The sequence below is a fragment of the Ornithorhynchus anatinus genome, chromosome 3, assembly GCF_004115215.2.
Source record: "Ornithorhynchus anatinus isolate Pmale09 chromosome 3, mOrnAna1.pri.v4, whole genome shotgun sequence".
Lineage (NCBI taxonomy): Eukaryota > Metazoa > Chordata > Mammalia > Monotremata > Ornithorhynchidae > Ornithorhynchus > Ornithorhynchus anatinus.
Window position 1 is genome coordinate 12,957,628 of NC_041730.1, and position 18,011 is coordinate 12,975,638.

The window sequence follows — 18,011 nt, forward strand, 5'->3', positions numbered from 1 at the left end:
GTGGGACTCTGTAGATGATCCTGTACTTACCCCAGCACATGGAAGCACTTAAATTCCATACTAATTTTTAAAATAATAAACATGACCAAGAAAAATGAGACCAAGCCAGGGAAAATGAGGCATCAATCCTAAAAGTAACTTAATGCATTTCTTTCCTTTCTTTGGATCAGCTTATCATCCTTGGTATGTATTGAGTACTTACTGTTTGCAAAGCACTGTATTAAGCGTGTGGGGGAGTTCATGGGAAGCAGCGTAGCTCAGTGGAAAGAGCCCAGGCTTGGGAGTCAGAAGTCATGGGTTCAAATCCCTGCTCTGCCACTTGTCAGCTGTGTGACTGTGGGCGAGTCACTTAACTTCTCTGTGTCTCAGTTACCTCATCTGTAAAATGGGGATTAAGACTGTGAGCCTCACGTGGGACAATTTGATTACCCTGTATCTACCCTCAGCGCTTAGAACAGTGCTCTGCACATAGTAAGCACTTAAATACCAACATCATCATTCAATACAACAGAGTTTGTATGCACATTCCCTGTTTCTCATGTAAATATTTATCTGTGAAGGAATCTACTGTATTTGTTGTTAAGTTTAGGCAGTTTTTACCAAAGTCGTGTGGGAAGCAATAGAAAGAGGTGTGTTATGGGAGAATGTATTTGTTTATGCTCATAGTAATAATAATAATAATGGTATTTAAGTGCTTACTATGTGCCAAGCACTGTTCTAAGCGCTGCGGTAGATACGAAGTAATCAGGTTGTCCCATGTAGGGCTCACAGTCTTAGTCCCCACTTTGCAGATGAGGGAACTGAGGCACAGAGAAGTGAAGTGACTCGCCCCAAGTCACCCAGCTGACAAGCGGCAGAGCCGGGATTAGAGCCCATGACTTCTGACTCCCAAACCCATGTGCTCTTTCTAAGCCACGCTGTTTCTCAAGTGTACTCCTCCGAGCGCTTAGTACAGTGCCTTGCACGCAGCAAGCATTCAATAAATACAATTGAATGAATGAAGATTGGAAATTCCTCCAGGGCAGGGATCTTAACTTCTACTGTAGCCCCCTAAGTCGTTCGTACGGTGCCCTACACACAAAAGATGCTCAAGCCTCAGCACTTAGGTTTCCACGACCACGGCGGGGACTCACGCTTGGGAATGGCTTAAAGTCCTCCGGAAGTAGGATGTCCTTCACCGTGATCAGCCGCCGCAGAGGTGGGGAGATGGCTTCAAACAAGGCACTCCGATTAGTTGGACTTGTGGAGGGAGGGTCCCAAGAGGAAGTGGTTCTGGATCGAGGCTCCCCTTCTCCCCATCCGCTCCTGAGACCGTTCCCTGGGAAAACAATTCCGGAATCTGAGTTGGGTTGGTCTGGAATGGACTAGCACATCACTGACTGCAAGTTGTGGGCCAAAGGAACCTCCAGAGTTGGGGGGAATTTGGGGCCTGAAAGCGTTCTCTCATCGGGGTTGGTCTGGAGGTAGGTATAAATCTGCAGAGATATGGTTAAATAGGTGAAATCTTACTTTAACAGTACAATCAGTGGTATGGAATGAGCGCTCACTGTGTGCAGAGCATTGTATTAAGTGCTTGAGAGAGTACAACAGAGTTGGTAGACACATTCCCTGCCCATCATAAGCTTACAATCTGAAAGACCTAAAATAATATAATCTGTAACGAAAGACTCCGGAAAGACCTCATTAAGCAGAGTGACTTTCAATGCCTTCAACATTGAGATATTTATTTACAGAGAAGCAGTGCATCCTAGCGGAAAGAGCACGGAGCAGGGAGTCAAAGGACTAGGGTTCTAATCCTGTCTCTGCCAATTGGCTGGTGTGTGACCTTGGACGGGTCACTTTACTTCTCTGTGTAAAATGATTAGGGGTGGTAAGTACCTGGCCCACAGAAGCAGGTTGGTGTAGTGGGTAGAGCCAGGGCCTAGGAGTCAGAAAGTCATGGGTTCTAATCCTAGGCCACTTTCCTGCTGTGTGACCTTGGGCAAGTCGCTTCACTTCTCTGAGCCTCCGTGACCTCATCTGTAAAATGGGGAATGAGATCGTGGAGATGCAGCATGGTTTAGTGGAAAGAGCATCGGCTTGGGAGTCAGAAGTCGTGGGTTCTAATCCCAGCTCCGCCACTTGTCAGCTGTGGGACTTTGGGCAAGTCACATAACTTCTCTGTGCCTCATTACCTCATCTGTAAAAATGGGGATTAAGAGTGTGAGCACCACGTGGGATAACCCAATTAACTTGTATCTACCCCAGAGCTTAGAACAATGCTTGGCACATATTATTATTATTAATATGAGTCCCACATGGGACAAGGGAATGTGTCCAACTCAATTTGCTTGCATCCATCCCAGTGCTTAGTACAGTGCCTGGCACATAGCTAGAGCTTAACAAATACCATAGTTATTACTAAAAGTCATTTAAAAAAAGCCCTCTCCCCACCCCAACTGCTTTCCATCCAAAAATCCCCAGCGGAGCCCAAGGACCAGTCAGGCCTGGCCTTGGCCTGGCCAGCAAGGGACGGGGAGTGAGTGGTTTCTGAACCAGAATATCCAAGCCCCCATGGCAGCCCTCAATCGGCATCATACCAGGCTTCCCGGGATGGGGTTCGAGGCCACATCTCTTCCAGTACCTCCAGCCGGGGGGATGGGAGCCTCGCTGCCTAGGGGACTTTCCAAGAAGGCTGGCGTCCGTGTTGACAGCGCAGTCTACAGTTGAGGAGCAGGAGGGGCGTGGTGGATCCAGATGATTCCCTGAATCCCCCTCATCGGAAGAGCTAGAGGAGATGGACGGCACCTCAGCCGCAGCAGCAGGAGCCGAGGTCTCTTCCTCCTTGGGGCCCTCCAGCTCCAGGAGCCTTGGCCAAGCCCCCAGCTCCTGCTCCGCGAGGTCCCCGGCTGACACCCGCCGCGGCCGGCTGAGAGACCACCAGCCGTGGCCGGCCGGCAAGAAGCGGCAGCAGACGTGGCCGGGGCACAGCGGCCGGTAGCCCCCACATCCCCGGTGGGGGTGAAAGAACCAGCCATAAGGGCACGGGAGAGAGTCCGGGAGAAGCCCACCCACCACCGTGTCGGGGATGGGTCCTTGGAACTGGCAGGCCGGAAGCCCGGGGCTGGGCCCGGAGGTTTCCGGCAGCTTCAGCCTGCCGGTCAGGGGTTTGCGCAGGGTCTCCGTGACCTTCACCCAGCGAGTGAGAGAAATCCACACCGCCACCCCCGGGGGGACTGGGGCCGTCTTCCCGTTCCAGAACCGGACAGTGATGCCTTCATCTTCCGAAGCTGCTGGGGAGATGGGAGACAATATTTGCAATAATAAAGCTCACAGTGGATGGAAGGAAAATAATGAAGGTATTTGTTAAGTGCTTACTATGTGTCAAGCACTATTCTAAGCACTGGACAGATACATGTTAGTCAGGTTGGACCCAATCCCTGTCCCACACGGAGCTCACCGTCTTAATCCCCATATTACAGATGAGGCAACTGAGGCCCAGAGAAGTGATGTGACTTGCCCGAGGTCACATAGCAGACATGTGGCAGAGTCAGGATTAGAACCCAGGTCCTGAGTTCCAGGCCCGTGCTCTCCCCACTAGGCCATGCTGCTTCTCTAAGTGATAGGTACCCCTAAGAGGGGCCACTGAGTGTGTCTCCCCACATCTTGTACCCTTAAATCAGTGAATAATAATAATAATGGCATTTGTTAAGTGCTCAATCAATCAGTTGTGAAGCAGCACGGCCTAGTGGGGAGAGCACGGGCCTGGGAGTCAGAAGGACCTGGGTTCTATTCCCAGCTCTGCCAATTGCTTGCTGTGTGACCTTGGGCAAATCACAATTTCTCTGTGCCTCTGTTGCCTCATATGTAAACAGAGGAATACCTGTTCTACTTCCGACTTAGACTGTGAACCCCATGCCCGCAAGGGACTATGTCCAAGCAAATTAAATTGTACCTTCCCCAGTGCTTAAAAGTGTTTTTGACACCTAGTCAGTGCTTAACAGATACCATAATCAATTTACTGAGCACAATTACATTCTGCAGAGCACTGTACTAAGTGCTTGGGAAAGCACAATGTCATAGAGGGAAGGAGTTCCAGGCCAGAGGCAGGATATGGGCGAGAGGTCAGCAGGGAGGTAGCGGAGATGGAGGTATAGCGAGTAGGTTGACGTTAGAAGAGCCAAGTGTGCAGGCTTCGTCATAGTATGAAATCCAGGAGATGAGGTAGGAGGGGGCAAGGTTATTGAGTGCTTTTAAGATGATGAGGAGGATCTTCTGTTTGATGTGGAGGTGAATGGGCAACCACTGAAGGTTCTTGAGGAGTGGGGAAACACAAACTGAACATTTTTATAGAAAAACGATCTGGGCAACAGAGTGAAATATGGACTAGAGTTGGGAGAGACAGGAGGCAGAGAGGTCAGCAGGGAGGCTGATGCAGCAATTAAGGCGGGATAGAATACATGCTTGGATTAACGTGATAGTTTGGATGGAGAGGAAAGGGTGGATTTTAGCCATGTTGGGATGGTTGAACTGACAGAATTTGGTGACACATTGAATATGTGGGTTGAATGAGATGAGTCAAGGATAATGCTAAGGTTATGGGCTTGTGAGATAGGCAGGATGGTGGTGCTGTCTACACTGATGAGAAAGTCACAGGGAGGATAGTGTTTGGGTGGGAATATAAGGAGTTCTGCTGTGAACGTGACAAGTTTAAATCATTTGATCAATACTATTTACTAGGGTATTTGCAATGGCATGTATCAAGCATTTGGTAAAGTAGAACAGAAGCAAGAAGCCTGTTCCCCACTCTCAAGGAGCTTACAGTCTCACGGGCCCAACCCGACCTTTGTGGATTTCCACACACAAAGCCCGGAATGCATATTACCTCACAACCCAATCCATCTCTAGATTATTCCTGAGCAGATAAACCATTACCACTCTGGGAGATTCCCAGTGGCAGACAGGGAGGTCTCTTCCATCTCCCACGGCTGTTCGCCTGGCTCCCTTCTGATCACATCGGGCAGTGTGAACCCACCCCAGCCAGCATCTGAGCCTCCCTTCTGGTGCCGCTCATCTGAGATCCCCCCTGCTTTATCCAGACAGGCCCAGGGGTCCCTTTCCTTCGCTCTCAAATGGGGTTCGGGTCTCCTACCTCTGATTCACATTACCCATTTCACTTCTCTCCCTGAGGATGACTGTACCTTGCAGTCCCACTGCACCTGCAGGCTGCGGGGCCCTTGGCTAGTCCTCCAGATGTAAGCTTGTTGTGGGCAGCGAATGTGTCTGTTTATTGTTGTACTTTTCCAAGGGCTTAGTACAGTGCTTTGCACACAATAAGTGCTCATTACATACCAGTGAATGAATGAGTGAATGGTATTTGTTCAGCGCTTGCATGTACCAATTACTGTAATATGCACCGGAGTAGATCCAAAATAATCAGGTCTGACACCTTCTCTCTCTCTCCCATAAGCTGCTCTAAGTAAGTAGGAGGAAGAATAGGAATTGAATCCCCACTTTCCACATGAGGAAAGTGAGGATCAGGGAAGTGAAGGGACTTGCCCAAGGTCACACAGCAGGCCAGTAGCAGAAGCAGCGTTAGAACCCAGCTCCTCTGACTCCCAGGCCCAGCTTCTTTCCACTAGGCCCCCCGATTCTCCTGATGCTAAGAGGTCTCTCGCTGAGGGGATCCCCTCCCTCAGAAAGCCACATCTCCTAGCCTAGGGGGTCAACACACCCCAGCCACTCCACCTGAGCCCCACCATCCCGATTGCTCTGCCCGCCACCCCAGGACCGGGCTGTTCCTGCTCCTACCTCTCCGAGAGTCCCGGGTCTCCAGGCCCCGCACCACGGTGCCAGGCCCGAACCGCTTCTGTTCGGGCTCCCACGGGGCCAGAACCTTGTCGCCCGGGAGCAGCGAGTGCCTCGTGGCCTCCAGGAGGCCGATGACGTCCTCCAGGGCCGTGCTCTGAGGTGGGGAGGGCTCTTTGCCAGAAGCCCTGGGAGCCTCAAACTCGACAAGGAGCGGCCCAGCCCGGCCTGGCTGTAGGGAAGGAATGAGAAAGGAAGTTATGAGTGCAGCCTGCTGATGATAATAATAATGTTGGTATTTGTTAAGCACTTACTATATGCAAAGCGCTGTTCTAAACGCTGGGGGGATGCAAGGTGATCAGGTTGTCCCTCATGGGGCTCACAGTCTTCATCCCCATTTTACAGATGAGGTAACTGAGGCCCAGAGAAGTGAAGTGACTTGCCCAAAGTCACACAGCTGACAAGTGGCGGAGCCAGGATTAGAACCCATGACCTCTGACTCCCAAGCCCGGGCTCTTTCCACTGAGCCACGCTGCTGGAGCTCTTCTCCTCTATCCTCCCTCCCTTCTCCCTGAACAGGGCCTTCTTCAGGCCTCTCTTGGGCCTCAGATCCCCTCAATCAATCAATCGAGTTTATTGAGCAATTACTATGTACAGAACACTGTACTAAGCATGTGGGAAAGTATAATATAATGATATAACCAAGTTGGGAGACACGATCACTGCCTTATCCAGCCCGCCCCAGCTCTCTTCGCTCCTCTATTCACTCAGTAGTATTTATTGAATGCTTACTATGTGCAGAGCACTGCACTAAGCCTTCTCACTGTACCTCAGTCTTGTATATCTCAACACCGACCCCTCGCCCATATCCTACCTCTGGCCTGGAATGCCCTCCCTCCTCATATCAGACAGCTAATTGCTCTCTCCCACTTCCAAACCATATTGAACGCACAGCTCCTCCAAGAAGCCTGCTCTGTCTAAGCCTTCCTCTCCACTTCTTCCCCTCCCTTCTGTGATGCTCTAACTTGCTACTTCATTCATCTTCCCTCCTATGCCCGCAGCACATATGTATATATCTGTCATTCATTTATTTATATTCATATCAGTGCTTTGCGCACAGTAGGTGTTCAATAAATATGATTGAATGAATGCCCTCAGATTTTGCCCCCTTTGCCCCTTTTGAACTGATAATAATGATAATAACAATAATGGTATTTATTATTAAGTACTTACTATGTGTCAGGCACTACTTAGTGCTGGGATTAATCAAGTTGGACAAAGTCCCTGTCCCTCCTGAGGCTCACAGTATAAGTAGGAGGGAGAACAGGTATTTGGTCCCCATTTTACAGATGAAAATGAGGCACAGAGAAGTAACTTGACTTGTCCAAGGTCACAGAGCAGACTCGTGATGAAGCCAAGATTAGAATCCAGGTGCTCTGACTCCCAGGCCTCTGCTCTTTCCACTAGGTCATGCTGCTTCTCATCTGATGTGAATAGAAAAGCAACCTCTTCCCCCACCCTGTCCTCATCCTTCACCAACCAAGCAGAGGTACTGATTTTTTAAATTTTGAGTGCAGGGGGGAAAAAGAGATACACATCTAAAAGGGATGAGGCCTGGGAGTGGAAAGGCTTATTAATATTATCATTTAATAATAATTATGGTATTTGTTAAGCGCTTACTATGTGCCGAGCACTGTTCTAAGCACTGGGGTAGATACCGGGTCATCAGGTTGTCCCACGTGGGGCTCACATCTTTTAATGCCCATTTTTACAGATGAGGTCACTGCGGCACAGAGAAGTTAACTGACTTGCCCAAGGTCACACAGCAGACAATTGATGGAGCCGGGATTAGAACCCATGACCACTGACTCCCAAGCCCATGCTCTTTCCACTGAGCCACGCTGCTTCTCTAATTATCATTATCATTATTATCATGTATAAGAATAATAGCAGTGGTAGATGTTAAGTACTTACGTGCCAAGCATTGTACTAAGCACTGGGGCATAGTCAAGTCAGACATAGTCCCTGCCTTACCGACATTCCAAAGTCTAGGAGACTTCATAGAGAGCCACCATTTGGGGATATTCCATCATGAATGGGAATGTCAGAGACATGGGATGAACAAGTCTGGGTATCCAGCTCAGCTGAGGGAGCTCATCATCAGAGTAGCAGCATGGAGTAGTGGATAGAGCCCGGGCCTGGGAGTCAGAAGGTCATGGGTTCTAATCCAGGCTCTGACGCTTGTCTGCTGTGTGACCTTGGGCAAGTTACTTCACTTCTCTGTGCCTCAGTCACCACATCCCATATTGAGACAGCCACATGAGGGGACAGGGACTGTGTCCCATCCGATTTGTTTGTATTCACCCCAGCGCTTAGTACAGTGCCTGGCACACAGCAAGCGCTTAAATACCACAATTATTATTATTACTATTACCCCTTTGGTCCCCACAGGCTGGGTACCTATGCAGTTCAGGGGAAAGCGTTTGTTCCTCTTCTTGGGTGAACAGGGGTTTCTAGACAGTAAGCGCGTTTGACTATTCAGGCTCTGCTCTTTCACCATGATTCATTTGCTTCCTTAATTCCCTTCTTACCCCAGTTTTGCTATCTCAGAATGGGGCTACCCCATTGTGGAACACTTGCCGTGTTGAACAATGGATATTTTTTTCTTCTGAGTCCAGTTGTGGCTATCTGTTGGGGAACCCATTGTGGGAGCCCAAAGGGTTTGGGCTCACTTCAGAGCCAGCTTGGAACACACCACCTCTAATAATAATAATAATAATGGTTTTTGTTAAGTACTTATGTGTCAAGCACTGTTCTAAGCGCTGGGGCACAAACAAGCCGATCAGGTTGGACAGTCCCTGTCCCATGTGACAACCCCCATTTCACAGATGAGGCAACCGAGGCTCAGAGAAGTTAAGTGACTTGCTCAAATTCACACAGCAGACAAGCGGAGTCAGGATTAGAACTCTGGTCCTTCTGACTCCCAGGCCTGCGCTCTACCCAGTACACCATGCTAGCCTTTGCAGGATGTGGCCGGCCCCAGAAGGCCCGGCAGAGAGCACGGGAGTCTGGGAGGCCAAAGAAACTTGCCTCGGGGGCCTGTTTGATTCTCCCCAGGTAGTAGAAGCCGTCTGGTTCCCGCCTAGCCAGCACTCGGGTGGCAACGTCATCCGTGGCCCTCTCCGGTAGACCCGCCCCCTGCCATGCTGGGCCGGACACACTGGGGTGGGCAGGACACCAGGGGCACCTGCGAAAAAGCAAAAGCAGGTACAAAGTGGAGAGGACGGAAACGGAAAATCCGAGGGGGAGTAAATTTCAAGACGCAGCTCCAACATTATGGAAAACCGAGCATGTGAACGTATGTTGGGGCGGGGGGTAAAAGCATGCTTGTGAGCTGCAAACGTGTTTGGTGTATAGGAGTGTCCTTAATAATAAAAACCGTGGTGTGTGTGGTGAAGCCTTTACTCTGTTCCAAGCACTAGCGAAGACGTAAACTAGTCCTCTAGACTGTAATCTCGTTGTGGGCAGGGAGTGTGTCTGTATATTGTTGTGTTGCACTCTCCCAAGCACTTAGTACAGTGCTCTGCACATAGTAAGTACTGTGTAATATGACTGATGGATGTGATCGATAAATGCGATTGATAGATTCTATTTATACTGATGCTATTGATGCCTGGCTACTTGTTTTGTTGTCTGTCTCCCCACTTCTAGACTGTGAGCCCGTTGTTGGGTAGGGATTGTCTCTATTTGTTGCCGAATTGTACTTTCCAAGTGCTTAGTACAGTGTTCTGCACACAGTAAGCGCTCAGTAAATACGATTGAATGAATGAATGCAAGATAATCAGGTCAGATACAGTGTCTTTCCCACATGGGGCTCACAGTCTGAGCGGGGGGTGGTAATCCCCATTTTACAGATGAGGACACTAAGGCACAGAGAAGTAAAGCACCTTGCCCAAGGACACACAACAGACAAATGACAGAGCCAGTTGAGAACCCAGATGTCCTGACTCTCTGGCGCGGCCTCTTTCCACTACACCTCACTGCTTCTCTTGGGTATGCTTGTGGGTGTCCAAGTGTTTGGAAGTGACTGTGTGTTTGAGAATTCTGAAGTCTATGTATGAGCGTGTGTGGGTTTGTTGAGGTCTTTTGTATGTGGTGTGTGGGTGTGTGGATGTGTGCTAGATGTGAAGGTTTCCTTGCCTGGCGGCAATGCCCAAAACTCAAATTCAGCAGGCTATTGTCAGTCAGTCGGATTTACTGAGCTCTGTGTGCACAGCACTGTCCTAAGCACTTGGGAGAGCACAGTATAACATGACACATTCCTCAAAACCTTACTTAAAGCTCACCTCCTCCAAGAGGCCTTCCCAGACTGAGCTCCCCTTTTCCCTCTGCTTCCTCTACCCCCCTTCACCTCTCCGCAGCTAAACCCTCTTCTCCCCCTTTCCCTCTGCTCCTCCCCCTCTCCCGTCCCATACCCTCAGCACTGTACTCGTCCGCTCAACTGTATATATCTTCATTACCCTATTTATTTTGTTAATGAGATGTACATCACCTTGATTCTATTATTTGCTATTGTTTTAATGAGATGTTCTTCCCCTCGATTCTATTTATTGCCATTGTTCTTGTCTGTCTCTCCCGATTAGACTGTAAGCCCGTCAAAGGGCAGGGACTGTCTCTGTTACCGATTTGTACATTCCAAGTGCTTAGTACAGTGCTCTGCACATAGTAAGCCCTAAATAAATACTATTGAATGAATGAAAGAATTGCCTGGCCACAATGAGTTTTCCCATGTTTCAGGAAGCTGCAAGCTTCAGACAAGCCCTCAAGCCACCATGACCAAACACAAACACTCCTCAGCATTGGCACCCAGAACTCCGAAGTCCAAAACCAGCAGCGGGCTTGAGCGTCAGACGACACGGATTCTAATCCCGGCTGCACCACTTGTCTGCTGCATTACCTCAGGCAAGCCAAGTAACTTCTCTGTGCCTCACTTACCTCATCTGTAAAATGGGGATGAAGACTGTGAGCCCCACGTGGAACAACCTGATTACGTATCTACCCCAGTGCTGAGAGCAGAGTTTGGCATTTAGTAAGCTCTTAATACTTTCATTATTATTGCCACAAGCACTCAGATATTACACTCCTTGTATTGCCACTAAGTAAGGAAGAGCACTTACTTTGCAGAGTCCTACAGTAAGTAGTTGTTAATCCCATTTATTGATCACATGTACAGCATCCTAAGCCCCTGGGAGAGTACAATACAATACAATCAGGAGAGTCGGTTCCCTACCCATTACAAGCTTACAGTCTAAAATCCTGGACTTTTCTCTAGGGGCTTGAAGGAAAGGCCCCATCTTGCCTGCAGGGTTTCTCAGACACGACTAGAAGATCTGTTGTTTCCTGCTAACCCGCAGCTCTTTCTGAATCCTACTCCTTACGCACCTTGCTGGATTTCTCCCAGGGCTCTACGACAGTTCTAAGTTGCCTCCCCTGAACTTCCCCAGCTGTGAACAGGAGTCTTTCTAGGTGCTGAGTGGTTCTTCAGCTGGCCAGAATGAAACCACGCAATGCTTTTTCTTTTCTTTTTTTCTTTTTTTTAAAGTCCAAGGTCCATCTGCTTCCCCTAAACACACACCTATCCCTAAATATACTTTGAGATCCAGCCTCAGAATAAGAAGAGATGCCAGTTGCCTCTCTATAGCTTCATCTATTGATTGATCTCCACAAGGACCTGGACAACCCTTGGGACATGTCAAGAGCACTGTTGGTGGCCATGGAGCTCATTCAACTTGAACGGGGAAAATAGAGACAAAAGGTCCAGTTAGCCAACTCTCCTCACAGCCCCTTGTAGAAACATCCTGTCACTGCCCAAGCTCTTCCCTACAGAGAAACTGCACACACATGTAGTCCCTTGAATGTTAGTCAGTGGCATTGAACACACACTGTGGCTTGCTCAAGTGACTTGGGCAAGTCACTTTACTCCTCTGTGCCTGAGTTACCTTATCTGTAAAATGGAGATTAAGACATCAAGCCCCCTATGGGACAGGGTCCAACCCAATTATCTTGTATCTATACCAGCATTTAGTAGAATGCCTGCCATCTAGCACTTAAATACCATTATTATTATGTGCAGAACACTATACTAAACTCTTGAGAAAACACAACAGAATTAGCAGACACTATTCCCTGCCCATAACAAGCTTACAGCCTAGAGTCCTGCATTTTCCTTCAGAAGCCTAAAGCAAAGAGCCCATCTTTCTTACCATATCTCCCAGACGTGATGGAGGAACACCTTCCTACTAAAGCCCACCTTTTCCTGGTTCCTGTTCCTTCTGTGGCTCTCTGGATTTCTCCCACCTCTCTGTAGACTTCCTCTCCTCAGCTGGGAACAGGGGTTTCTGTAGGTGCTGAGTGGGTCTCCAGCTGTCCAGAATGAAATTCAGCAATGTTCCTTGCTCAGTTTTTTTTTTTAGCCTAAGGGCAGTCTCTCTCACCCAACACACACCTGTCTCCAAATACACACTTGAGAGCCAGCTTCAGTCTGAGCTCCCTGCCGTGGGTATCCCTCAACAGGATTAGAAGAGATGCCAATTGCCTCTTTATATGTCTACTGATTGATAATAATGATGGTTTTTGTTAGGTGCTTACTATGAGCCAAGCACTGTTCAAAGCACTGGGGTAGATACAAGGTCAGCAGGTTGTCCCACAAGGGGGCTCACAGTCTTCAGCGTGGCTTAGTGGAAAGAGCCCGGGCTTGGGAGTCAGAGGTCATGGGTTCAAACCCCAGCTCTGTCACTTGTCAGGTGCGTGACTGTGGGCAAGTCATTTCACTTTTCTGTGCCTCAGTTACCTCATCTCTAAAATGGGGATTAACTGTGAGCCTCACATGGGGCAACCTGATTACCCTGTATCTACCCTGGCGCTTAGAACAGTGCTCTGCACATAGTAAGCGCTTAACAAATACCAACATTATTAATATTCATCCCCATTTTACAGATGAGGTAACTGAGGCACAGAGAAGCTAACTGGCTTGCCCAAAGTCACCCAGCTGACAAGTGGCAGAGCTGGGATTAATAAATAATAATAATGGTGGCACTTGTTAAGCACTTACTATGTGCAAAGCACTGTTCTAAGCACTGGGGGATACAAGGTGATGAGGTTGTCCCATGTGGGGCTGACACTCTTAATCCCCATTTTACAGATGAGGTAACTGAGGCCCAGAGAAGTGAAGTGACTTGCCCAAAGTCACACAGCTGACAAGCAGCAGAGCCAAGATTAGAACCTACGACCTCTGACTCCCAAGCCCGGGCTCTTTCCACTGAGCCACACTGCTTCTCCATGACCTCTGACTTCCAAGATTGATGCCCACAAGGGCCTGGATGCCTCTTGGGATATTTCAAGGAAAAGCATTGGAAGTGGCTATTGAGCTCACTCAACCTGAATTGAGAAAATAGAGGCAAAAGTCCTGTAGAAAGATCCTTCCTGTCACTGCACTCATTTAGGCTGTGAGCCCGTTGTTGGGCAGGGATTGTCTCTATCTGTTGCCGAATTGTACATTCCAAGCGCTTAGTACGGTGCTCTGCACATAGTAAGCGTTGAATAAATAGGTTTGAATGAATGAACTGCTCAAGCTCCCACCCTGTGCCGAGGCTGGATACGCACGGAATCCAATCAATCGGTCAATAAACTAACCCAGCTTTTAGTACAGTTCCTGGCACATAGTAAGTGCTTAACCAATTAGACTGTAAGGCCGTCAAAGGGCAGGGACTGTCTCTATCTGTTGCCGATTTGTACATTCCAAGCGCTTAGTACAGTGCTCTGCACATAGTAAGCGCTCAGTAAATACTATTGAATGAATGAATGCTATAATTATCATTATTATTACTAACTCTAATGTACTCTCCCAAGTACACGGGTACAGTGCTCTGCACATGATAAATGGTCAATAACTACTAATGATTGACTGACTGATTGATCGTCTCCTCCGGAGTGAGACCTTTATAGGCAGGGGTCCAGTCTACTAATGCTAGTGTACTCCCTCAAGTGCTTAGTACAGTGCTCTGCACAGAATAAATGTTTAATTACTAATGATTGACTGACTGATTGTCTCCTCCGAAATGAGATACTTATAGGCAGGGTTCCAATCTACTAACTCTATTGTACTCTCCCAAGTGCTTAGCACAGTGCTCTCTGCAAAATAGGTTCTCAAAAAATACTACTGATTGAATGAATAAACTTAGGACTCTGCAATTTTCATAATTAACAGTATTTATTGTGTCTACTGTACACAAAGCAGCGTCGCTCAGTGGAAAGAGCCTGGGCTTCGGAGTCAGAGGTCATGAGTTCGACTCCCGGCTCTGCCACTTGTCAGCTGTGTGACTGTGGGCAAGTCACTTAACTTCTCTGGGCCTCAGTTCCCTCATCTGAAAAATGGGGATTAAAACCGTGTGAGCCCCACGTGGGACAACCTGATGACCCTGTATCTCCCCCAGTGCTTAGAACAGTGCTCGGCACCTAGTAAGCGCTTAACAAATACCAACTTTATTTTTTAGAGAAGCAGTGTGGCTCAGTGGAAAGAGCCCGGGCTTGGGAGCCAGAGGTCATGGGTTCAAAACCTGGCTCTACCACCTGACAGCTGTGTGACCGTGGGCAAGTCACTTCATTTCTCTGTGCCTCAGTTACCTCATCTGTAAAATGGGGATTAACTGTGAGCCTCATGTGGGACAATCTGATGACCCTGTATCTACCCCAGCGCTTAGAACAGTGCTTGGCACATAGTAAGCACTTAACAAATACCAACCTTATTATTATTAGTGAAGCAATGTGGCCTAGAGGATAGAGCACAGGCCTGGGAGTCAGAAAGACCCGAGTTCAAATCCAGGATCCTCCACTTGCCTGCTGGGTGACCTTGGACAAGTCACTTCACTTCTTTGTGGCTCAGTTACCTCATTTATAAAATGGGGACAAAGACCGTGAGCCCTTTGTAGAACAGAAACTATGTCCAATCTGAGTACTTTTTATCTACTCCAGCACTTAGTACAGTGCGGGGCACATAGTATGTGCTTAAGAAATACTACTAAAAAAAAAATGAACTAGTGTTTGGGAGGACACACCAGTAGCCAGTAATAGTAATTATGGTACCTGTTATGTGCTTAATTCATGCCTAGCACTGTACTAAGTGTTGGAATAGAAGACAATCAGGTCACATAGGGCTCATAGAAGAACGAATACTTCTAACTCATTTTACTAGTGAGGAAACTGAGGTTAAGAGATGTGAAATGACTTGTCCAAGGTCTCGCAGCAGACAAGTGGCAGATCTGGGAGTAGAACCCAGGTCCTCTGACTCCCAGGCCCGGGCTCTTTCCATGAGGCCATGCTACCCTCTAAGCAAATCATACGTTCACTGCCCTCAGGGAGTTTACACCTAATGGGGAAGCTAGACGTTCGAAATGATTTACAAATAGCGGGAGCAGAAGGGAGACCAAGGCATCTTGCAGCACAATAATACCTTCTCGGGACCCCGAGGTGGTGGAGGTGACAGGGACCGGTGGGGAGGGAGCGCTGGAGAGCGGCAGCCCAGCCGCAGCAGCAGCAGCAGCAGGGGGTCTTCAGGGCGGCCCCCACACTGCAGTACTTGGGGGCTGGTCTCCAGGGCCTTGCTGAGCACTCCATCGATCCTGTGGGAACAACCATCAGTTAGCTCCACTGTTCAGTGTTGACGAGCACAGGAGCAGTCTGGTGACACTTCTCTTAAACCTGGAGAAGCAGTTTGGCCCCGTGGATCTGTTGCCGACTTGTTCATTCCAAGCGCTTAGTACAGTGCTCTGCACATAGTAAGCGCTCAATAAATACTATTGAATGAATGAATGATAGAGCACGGGCCTGGGAGTCAGGAGGACCTGGGTTCTAATCCCGGCTCCGTCACTCGTCTGCCGTGGAAGACTGGGCAAATCACTTAACGTCTTTGGACTTCAGGTACCTCATTTGTAAAATGGGGATTCAGACCGAGCCCCGTCGCGGATTGCATCCGATCTAATTGGCTCGTATCTTCCCCAGGGCTTAGTACAGCGCCCGGCACACAGTAGGTGCTTAATAAATGCTAATTAAAAAAAATAAAAAATCAACGCAGAGCTTTCCCACAGGCTGCCCATCTCTGAGACCTGTGTAGTGAGGTCGAGACAGTGAGATCTAGACTGTAAGCCTGCCGGGAGCAGGGAATGTCTCTGTATATTGTTGTATTGTACTCTCCCAAGTTTAGTACAGTGCTCTGCATTCATTCACTCATTCGATCGTATTTATTGAGCGCTTACCGTGTGCAGAGCACTATACTGTTTGGGAGAGCACAGTTCAGCAATAAAGAGAGACAATCCCTGCTCACAGTAAGTTCTCAATAAATATGATTGAATAATGTATGAATGACAGAAGGCACAGAGCTTTCAAGTCCAGATTCTAGCAAAAATTAACCATGGGTTTGGTGGCCTTTAGAGCCATTTCTAAGGAGATTCTCTTTTTTTTAATGGCATTTGTTGAACTGCTTACTATGAGGCAGGCACTGTACTAAGTGCTGGCATCGATCTAAAATAATCTGGTTGGTTGCAGTCACTGCCCCACATTGGGCTCACGGTCTTGATCCCCATTTTCCAGATGAGGTAACTGAGATACAGAGAAGTTAAAAGACTAAAGTCTCTTGTCTCACAAGCTCCCGGAAAGAGCCCGGTCTTGGGAGTCAGAGATCGTGGGTTCTAATCCCGGCTCCACCACTTATCAGCTGTGTGACTTTGGGCAAGTCACTTCACTTCTCTGGGCCTCACTTACCTCATCTGAAAAATGGGGATTAAGACTGTGAGCCCCAGACGGGATAATTTGATTATCTTGTATCTACCGCGGCACTTAGAACAGTGGTTGGCCTATACTAAGTACTTAACAAATAATGATGATGGTATTTTGTTAAGTGCTTACTATGTGCCATGCACTATTCTAAGTGCTGGGGTGGATATCATTATTATTATTATATTTTTATTACCCTATTTATTTTGTTGATGAGATGTACATCCCCTTGATTCTATTTATTGCTATTGTTTTAATGAGATGAACATCCCCTTGATTCCATTTATTGCTATTGTTTTTGTCCGCCTCCCCCGATTAGATTGTAAGCCCATCACTTAGTGCTCTGCACATGGTAAGCGCTCAGTAAATACTATTGAATGAATGAATGAATTATTATTAACACCTGCCTTATTACTGCAATTTGACCACTTCCAGAGGTTTTAATAAATAATAAATAATGATGGCATTTGTTAAGTGCTTACTATGTGCTAAGCACTGTTCTAAGCGCTGGAGAGGATACAAGGTGATCAGGTTGTCCCACGTGGGGCTCACAGTCTTCATCCCCATTTTCCAGATGAGCTAACTGAAGCACAGAGGAGTGAAGTGACTTTCCTAAAGTCACGCAGCTGATACGGGGCAGAGCTGGGATTAGAACCCACGACCTCTGCCTCTCAGGCCCTTGCTCCTTCCACTAATCCATACTGCTTCTTTATCTCCAGCTCTCCCTTGAACTGCTTTCTGCTCTTAATCAAACTGCCAGGAACCCTGCAGGCTGTTGGTTTGAGAGAAAGTAGCCTTGGAAGGTCCCAAGCAGTAAGTTGCTCAGGAAATGGAATAGACTTACCTGCCTCGGCCAAGCACACTTACCTCCTCCCCTTGTCTTTTCTGGGAATCTTGGCTCCCCTGTCCAGCCGGGGCAGAAAGAACTGCGTCTTCACCTGCTTCCTGGTTGCTAGGTAGGTTGCCACGGAGACACGGGCGACAAGGCCCCAACTCCCTGAGCCCCTGGGAATGGGAGGCGGGAACAACGCCAGGAAAACTCTGGCTTTTCTAGAAGGGCCTGGGTAACCTCCTTTTTCCCATCCCAGAAGTTCATTCGATTGTTTTTATTGAGCATGCATTAACAATAATAATGATGGCATTTGTTAAGAGCTTACTATGTGTGAAACACTGTTCTAAGTGCTGGAGGGGATACAAGGTCATTTGGTTGTCCCACGTGGGGCTCCCAGTCTTCATCCCCATTTTACAGATGAGGTAACTGAGCCAGAGAAGTGAAGTGACTTGCCCCAAGTCACACAGCTGACAAATGGTGGAGCCGGGATTAGAACCCATGACCTCTGACTCCCAAGCCCGGGCTCTTTCCACTGAGCCAGGCTGCTTCTCCCTATTCATTCATT

The 18,011-nt window shown here is 48.1% G+C and overlaps 1 protein-coding gene across 1 annotated transcript; it reads right to left on the bottom strand.

Moving 5' to 3' along the window:
• Nucleotides 1-1,051: 1,051 nt before the first annotated feature.
• C3H11orf16 (chromosome 3 C11orf16 homolog) lies at nucleotides 1,052-15,459 on the bottom strand. The gene is made up of 5 exons (XM_039911659.1): nucleotides 15,296-15,459; nucleotides 8,874-9,034; nucleotides 5,791-6,015; nucleotides 2,580-3,269; nucleotides 1,052-1,318 (listed from the first exon to the last, which is right to left on the bottom strand). The coding sequence occupies exons 1-5, from the start codon at nucleotides 15,457-15,459 to the stop codon at nucleotides 1,089-1,091; spliced, it is 1,470 nt and encodes a 489-aa protein (XP_039767593.1). The 3' UTR covers nucleotides 1,052-1,088.
• Nucleotides 15,460-18,011: the final 2,552 nt, after the last annotated feature.